Source organism: Oncorhynchus mykiss, chromosome 7 (assembly GCF_057628025.1).
Source record: "Oncorhynchus mykiss isolate SJ-2025 chromosome 7, ASM5762802v1, whole genome shotgun sequence".
Classification (NCBI taxonomy): Eukaryota; Metazoa; Chordata; class Actinopteri; order Salmoniformes; family Salmonidae; genus Oncorhynchus; species Oncorhynchus mykiss.
Genome location: NC_143028.1, coordinates 6,397,501 through 6,405,367, shown reverse-complemented (window position 1 = coordinate 6,405,367; position 7,867 = coordinate 6,397,501). Strand labels below are relative to the sequence as shown.

General features: G+C 45.8%; 1 protein-coding gene and 1 pseudogene across 1 annotated transcript; one reads left to right on the top strand and one right to left on the bottom strand.

The window, feature by feature from the left end:
* Positions 1-371: 371 nt before the first annotated feature.
* LOC118965247 (keratin, type I cytoskeletal 18-like) lies at positions 372-1,845 on the bottom strand. Its single transcript, XM_090242185.1, has 4 exons — positions 1,372-1,845; positions 1,085-1,167; positions 669-825; positions 372-416 (listed from the first exon to the last, which is right to left on the bottom strand). The coding sequence occupies exons 1-4, from the start codon at positions 1,705-1,707 to the stop codon at positions 372-374; spliced, it is 621 nt and encodes a 206-aa protein (XP_090098311.1). The 5' UTR covers positions 1,708-1,845.
* LOC110497003 (intermediate filament protein ON3-like) lies at positions 1,706-7,049 on the top strand (annotated as a pseudogene).
* The last annotated feature ends 818 nt before the right edge of the window (positions 7,050-7,867 follow it).

Here is a 7,867-nt window from a genome sequence, read left to right as displayed (position 1 = left end):
GTGAGTCGTCAGGCAACCAAGGCCAAGGAATGGAGAGAGAGGGGTGACCTGGAGGGAGTTCCAGACCTCAGCTTTTTATAAGGCAGAAAAGCAGAGATGGGTGGCTGACACGGAAAAATTTAACACAAAATGCACACACACTCTCCTAACTCTCTCTCACACACACTATGTAAATATGTAAATACATTGGAATAGGTTACTTTATGTGTGCTTTTAGGATTGGAGATATCTAGGTCTACAAATCTCTACAGTGCGGTTAACAAATACTGTATACTCTTTAATAACTGACAACGTTCTATAATGAATAGATATTACAATAATAATCCATAATAGAGTGACCAATAGTGACTGTGTTGTGATTGTTTAGAGTTTTAATTAGTACACAAGTAGTGCTTCAGGGTGGGATCCAACCGTGTCTGAAAAGCAGCAGAAAAGGTCACCAAAATGTCTGTTATGGCTGTACACATCTGTCTTGACTAGGCTACCTGCTGATACCTGGCCTCATGCCATAGTCACAATTCCTTAGAACTCCAGTCCTTGTTTCACAGAATCTAATCTTACATGTAACCTAGGATCATCTCTCCCATTCCCAGCTATAAACCTAACCATTATGAGGTAAATCTCAAAACTGTTCCGGGAACGGTGGGTGAATGAGTGTGTGCCCTTACATCCTTATGGTCCTTCTTGAGGAAGGCGAGCTCTTCCTTCACAGACTCGATCTGGCTCTCCAGCTGCATGCGGTTCAGGTTGATGTCGTCCATCACCTTCTTCAGACCAATCAGGTCCTTCTCCACAGTCTTCCTGGCCTGCTTCTCGTTGTCAAGCCTGCAGAGGAGAGGACAGGAGCATGTATCAGTCTCTCTTAGCCCCATACAATGTAAAAAGCAACATTGGGTTTTAGCAAAGACTGCTACATGTAAATGAGCCCTATTTTCATAATTTATTTTATTAGAATGTCATAATAATAATAATCCAATAATATACATTTTATTTTGTGTATTTTTGTCCTATTTTGTTGTAATGAATTGAAGGTACTACTAAGTACTTTAAATACATCTCCAGGTGATAGCATGTCATGTCTCACTTGTTTTTGAAGTCATCATTGGCCAGTTTGCTGTTGTCCATTTGCAGTAACAAACGTGCATTATCCATGGTCATGTCACGGAGCTGAAACCGAGAGAACATGGGCCAGTTATTGAGAATCCAGTAAACACACCAAAGGATTCACAGACAGAGATCAAGTGACTATCAGGTGAATAAGCTCAGTTGACATAGACATACAGTACTGTACATTGATCATTTAATGGGCAAAAATGCAGAATAAATCAGTCTAATTAATCATATTAAATAATTAACTGAGTGAAAAATCACCTTCTTCCTGAGGTCATTCAATGGTTTCTCAACCACATCCCAGTCGCGGCCGTTGGGGTCTCCTCTCTTGTCCAAGATGTCCTGAATCTGGTCCTGCAGATCTTTGTTGGCTTCCTCCACGTTCCTCACCCTGCCCAGGTAGCCGGACAGACGGTCGTTGAGACCCTTCATGGTCTTCTTATCATCCGGGGCGGGCCCGGGGGCAGGAGAGACCTCCTTCGAATTCTCCGGGTCAGAACGCATGGCGTTACGTAGCCCCTCCAGACTGGCCACAGACACCCTGGAGCCTCTTCCCCCGGCCCCACCGAACATGCTGAAGGCTCTGTTCCTAGACATGGCAGTAGTTGGTTGATTGGTTGAGTTGAGAAAGAAAATAGAGAAGTGTAGAACCGATAGTCACCTGTACAGGTAGTGATTGAGAGATGCGAGGGACTGTTGTTATACCGCTGCTCAACACCTGAAACCGGCCCCAAAGATACGATTGGCTGTAGTACGTCCAGCACACCCCCGGGCAAACAGCTTTAGAGTAAACATTCAAGTTTTCCTTTGTGACTTTGTTGTTTTTACTATGAAATTTAGAGTTCCACCTCAGCTGATTGGACAGAGGCGGACACCTGAGTGGGGAGGGTTGGTCCTTGCCCACCTTAAAATCGGGTGGTAACCTGAGAAGAGGTGCCTTTCCCTAAACTCTGAGTCTGATACTTGAGACTCCTCTCTGTCATTCTGACAAGAACACAAAGACAAGATGTCCAAACCAGTCCGACACTCCCTCGAGTAACAAGCCCAAAAGCTACCCGAACATCGCCACTAACAAGGACCTTCTAGAGCCCAACAACCCCAAGGTGGACCCGAAGGACCAGTCAGCCAAGAGCCAGGAGAAGGACCAGATGGTTGGACTCAACGACAAGTTTATAGCGTTCATTGACAAGGTGTGTTATTTTATTATTATTATTATTATTGATTGGATTGATCATTTTACAAAATCAATACATTGATGCAATAGGTCTGTCTGAAGTCTGCTGGTAATAGAGAAACACATGTATGGCAATCCTACGTAATTATTTCACCCATATGATATTTGATTTGATACTTAATTTATGCATTTTCTTCCAATTCATTGTGTAATAATTCCATTAGATAGACCCAAAACACATCTTGAGATAAAACAAATGTATATTTCTAATTATCTACAGGCCTACATTTTTATACATTCTACTTAACTGTCATTATACTTCATTACCACCTTTACATAATTAGAAGCCTACCTTCACTAAAATAAGAGCCTCTGTAATCATCCCAGCAGCGGGGTTTATGTAGCCATAACATCCTACCCAGAGAGAGGTGCTCTAGCAGTCTCATCACCATCACTCACAGCTGTAAAGAAAACGTGTCAGACATAGAGTCTCCTGCTCTCTGCTCCGCGTTCTGAGCCTCTCTCTCTCTCTTTCATTCTTTCTCTCACCTCTCTCTCTCCGTTGATCATAGGGCGTTTTCAACTGCTAAGGTGCTACCTTGTGGCCAATAACAGAATACCATTTCAAAATTGAATTATTTTTAATCTCTTGCAAATTTTCCAAACCTATTTTCTTATATAGATTTTTGGACGTGGATTTAGTCAATATTATATAACGTTTTTGTTGGGTTACATTTGTGAGTGTGGGGGCCTATTTGTTGTTAACAGACATATGTTGTATGTTGTAGTGAATCACACATTGGTTCTATATTTAACGGCCATGAGAGTCTGGGTGTAAACCTAATGCATGTTGCTGCCACCAAGCAGCCAGAAAGTGTGCTTGCCACACACACACACACACAAACCCACACAGTGGAATTAGCTGTGGGCAGATCTGGTGTTGCCCAGTTAGTGTAATGAGACCCTTCATCACTGAGGCTCCACATATGTGCGCACGCACGCACACCCACACACACACACAATGGCATCCCACAAGACCAACAGTTTGTAGAGTCACTTTTTCAATATCTGTTCAATTCCTGCTAGCAGAGAAGTGGAGGCTTACAAATCTTAACCCACAATCCCCCAGTGACATGAATAAAAATGGATAGGAGTTTTTTCCTTCTATAACTCATTGTAGTTTACTCTGACTGGTTTCAGATGCAACAACCTTGATTGAGTTTCTGATCCAATATACTCTCTCTCCCTCTCCCTTTAGGTGCAAAACCTGGAGCAGCAGAACAAGGTCCTGGACATGCGTCTGAAGATCCTGAAGGAGCAGGAGGACTACCAAGGTAACGTGGACGCTGTGGAAACTGGCCCGGGACAAACAGAAACTGGCCCGGGACAAACAGAAACTGGCCCAGGACAAACAGAAACTGGCCCGGGACAAACAGAAACTGGCCCGGGACAAACAGAAACTGAAGCAGGAGCTGGCCCGCTGCCAGGACAAAGTGGACCAGACACGCAACAAGTCAGTGACTTCACAGAGCCTTCACAGAGCCTTCACAGTGACTTCACAGAGCCTTCACAGAGCCTTTCGTAGTTAAGAGTTAATATAATCAAATAGAACAGAATAGAATGGAATACAATAGAAAATAATACAGTGCAATACAATAGAATGGCATTGAGTTGGACAACATGCACTGCAAAAGATAGATCTAAATGATGAATGTATCGACCATTTCAGAAAGCCCTAACAAACCACCCAACACCTGATTCCTGTGAAGCAGGCCTAGAGAGACAACTAGGACAGTCAATGGTATAATATAAATCAGAGTTTAGATATTGTACAGGTCACCAGGCCTACAGGAAATGCCACAGTCCACAACAGGAACCTCATCAGTCTAAAGTGACAAACAGCATTTTCTCACGCTAGGCTACGGAGCATTTTTCCACCTGGGTCCCCAGGCCTCAAGAGTCGGAGGTGCTAATTCTTTATCCTTACATAAGCCTCTGTCCACTGGGTTGAGTTAAGTATATACAGGGGAGCTCTGGTGTGCCCTGCACTATGTCTGTGGGGGGAGGTAAATATACTGTAGTCAGTGTACACTCCCCAGCCCCTCTACTCCACTCTACCCCCTAACCATGGACCTCTGTGTTACGCAGTACCCACAGACATGGCTTTGAGAGTGGAGAAAATGTGGAACCCTTAGGGACCTGGGCCCATTCATCCCATCCATCCTGGGCTCTTACCCAGTCTGGATCAGCTCAACACAGGAATGCTAGGGTGTCTGTCTGACTTGGGGGGGTGAGAGGGAAACAAAGCTACAGATGGTCTGACAGTAGGATGATAAATTGACATGTCAGTCAAAAGGGTTTGGGGATGCGTGTGGTGTGTCGTGGTGTGTCTTGGTGCGGTGTGCCGTGGTGTGGTGTGTCTTGGTATGATGTGTCGTGTCGTGTCGTGGTGTGTCGTGCGCGCAGGTGTGTGCGCTCACCTGAGCTCCCATCTCAGTCATATCATACCTGGGCGGCAGGTAGCCTAGAGGTTAAGAGCATTGGGCCTGTAACCAAAAGGTTGCTGGTTTGAATCTCCAAGACAATTAGGTGAAAAATCTGTCTGTGCCCTTGAGCAAGGAACTTAACCCTAATTTCTCCTGTAAGTCGCTCTGGATAAGAGCGTCTGCTAAATGACTCAAATGTAAAATATCAACAGAGCCTTCACAGTGACTTCACAGAGCCTTCACAGAGCCTTTCGTAGTTAAGAGTTAATAGAATCAAATAGAACAGAATAGAATGGAATACAATAGAAAATAATACAGTGCAATACAATAGAATACAACGTCCTCTTCATTATCCACTCTGTGGTCCTCCAGGTACCAGGATGAGATCCAGAAGAAGTCGGATCTGGAGAATGACTTTGTGATCAACAAGAAGGATGTGGATGAGGGCCACCTGGCAGCCGTGGATCTGGCTCTGGAACTGGAGGACCTGATGGGAGAACTGGACTTCCTGAGGTGGGGCTATGATGAGGTAGGCTGACTGACACACCAATCGGCCAATCAGAGGCTAGGTGGAACCAGAACCATATATAGCTAACATGGCGTCCAGTGTAAAAGTTTGCCAAACTCTCTTTACTGCATGGCGCTGTGTGGAACTATTGCAACTTACATCCACCCAGTGCACAAACCATCTCAAATCTGCCAACTAGGGCAGAGCGAAGGAGGCAGAGGGTGGCGGAGGTGGTGGGAATGGTGAGTGGTGAGGAGTGGTGAGTGGTGGTGGTGGTGAGTGGTGAGTGGTGGTGAGTGGTGAGTGGTGGTGGTGGTGAGTGGTGGTTGTGGTGAGTGGTGGTTGTGGTGAGTGGTGAGTGGTGGTGGTGGTGAGTGGTGGTAGTGGTGAGTGGTGGTGGGGGTGAGTGGTGGTGGGGGTGAGTGGTGAGTGGTGGTGGTGGTGGTGAGTGGTGAGTGGTGGTGGGGGGAGTGGTGGTGGGGGTCAGTGGTGGTGAGTGGTGGTAGTGGTGAGTGGTGGTGGGGGTCAGTGGTGGTGAGTGGTGGGGGTCAGTGGTGGTGAGTGGTGAGTGGTGGGGGTCAGTGGTGGTGAGTGGTATCTATTGTCCGTCAAGAATAACTTTTGTTTCGCAACTTAATCACAGTTACACATCAGAGCCACACACACCAACATTATGTATCACAGTAAATGATGTTGACATTGCAACAAGAGTGATGACTATCCTAAATATATTCACTGATTCCCCCTATCCTTTCTCCCTCACTGACTCCCTCTCTTCCCTCTCTCTTTCTCCCTCCCTCCCTCCCTCCCTCCCTCCCTCCCTCCCTCCCTCCCTCCCTCCCTCCCTCCCTCCCTCTGACCCTCTCCCTCCCTGACACTCTCCCTTTGACCCCCCCTCCCTTTACCCCTCTCTCTCCCCCTCTCCCTCTGACCCTCCCCCTCCCTCTCTCTCTCTCTGACTCTCTCCAACCTTCTCCCTCTGACCCTCCCTCCCTCTCCCCTGACCCTCCCCCTCCCCCCCTGACCCTCCGCCTCCCTCTCTCTCTCTCTGACTCTCTCCGACCTTCTCCCTCTGACCCTCCCTCCCTCTCCCTCTGACCCTCCCTCCCTCCCTCTCCCTCTGACCCTCCCTCCCTCTCTTCCCCTGTTCAGAAAATAGTTGTTGAGAAGGACATTGAGGATGTGGAGGTGGATGGGCAGAATGCGTTGGAGCAGGCCAGGGATAATATTGTTGCGCTGGAAGACATTCTCCACAGGGCCAAGCAGGACATGGCCCGTCAGGTCAGGGAGTACTAGGAACTGATGAACCTCAAACTGGCCCTGGACATCGAGATCGCCACCTATAGGAAGCTACTGGCGGGAGAGTAGATGAGGTAAATGGCACAGTGGAGCAGGGGGGACGGGGGGAGAGAAGTGTGTGTGGTGATGGGGGATGTAGGTGGGTTATGTGTGATTGGGTGGGGTCAGGGGTGTGTTTGTGTCTGTGTGTGTGTGTGTGTGAGAGAGAGAGACAGAGAGAGAGAGAGAGAGAGAGAGATTGAAATGGAGAAATACTGTAGTATCCTGCCTATACTTAGCCCGTATTCTCTCTGTCATTTCAGAATGAATGACCATATACGTCATCAAGGTAAAAGCTCTTCTTATTCCCTCCAGTGATTCACCCTCTTCTTCATTAGTTTATTTAACCTTAGACCCTCTAGGTAGCATCTACATGATACTTTCCTCTTCAGAGTAGCAGTGGTGGAAAAAGTACCCAATTGTCATACTTGAGTCAAAGTAAAGATACCTTAATAGAAAATAACTAAAGTAAAAGTAAACATCACCCAGTAAAACACTACTTGAGTAAACGTTTTAAAGTATTTGGTTTTAAATGTACTTAAGTATCAATAGTAAAAGTATAAATCATTTAAAATTCCTTATATTAAGCAAACCAGACAACACGATTTTCTTGTTTTTAAAATGTACGGATAGCCAGACACACACTCCAACACTCAGACATTATTTACAAACAAAGCATGTGTGTTTAGTTAGTCTTCCAGATCAGAGGCAGTAGGGATGACCAGGGATGTTCTCTTGTGAAGTCTGTGAATTAGACAATTTTCCTGTCCTGCTAAGCATTAAACACGTAACAAGTACTTTTGGGTGTCAAGGTAAATTTAAGGAGTAAAAAGTACATTATTTTCTTTAGGAATGTAGTTGAGTAAATGTAAAAGTTGTAAAAAAAAATAGAAATAGTAAAGTACAGATACCCCAAACAACTAATTAAGTAGTACTTAAAAGTATTTTTACTTAAGTACTTTACACCACTGCCGAGTAGTTCTTTCCCATCCTCAGTAAATGTGTAGAAGGGTGAGTAAGAAGAGAAAGATCCGATAGGAAGGAACTGTGACCTGTGTTGTGTCATGATCTGTGTGTCCAACTAAAATCAAATCCTATCTCTTTTGCTCAGATTACTAAAACAAACCGACCAATCCCAGTCCTTGCTTGCACGTAGACATTGATTTGCCATCGAAGCCCCTCCTGACTCTGAAGCCCCTCTCATTAGATGCCAGTGGCCCCCCAACCAGCCCCAGGAAGCGTCTGCTGATC

Coding starts and splice junctions, on each gene's coding strand:
- LOC118965247 (XM_090242185.1), bottom strand. CDS start 1,707: ATGTCTAGGAACAGAGCCTTCAGCATGTTCGGTGGGGCCGGGGGAAGA. Junction 1,168..1,371: donor TGAATGACCTCAGGAAGAAG/GTGATTTTTCAC, acceptor TCTCGGTTTCAG/CTCCGTGACATGACCATGGA. Junction 826..1,084: donor AATGATGACTTCAAAAACAA/GTGAGACATGAC, acceptor TCTCCTCTGCAG/GCTTGACAACGAGAAGCAGG.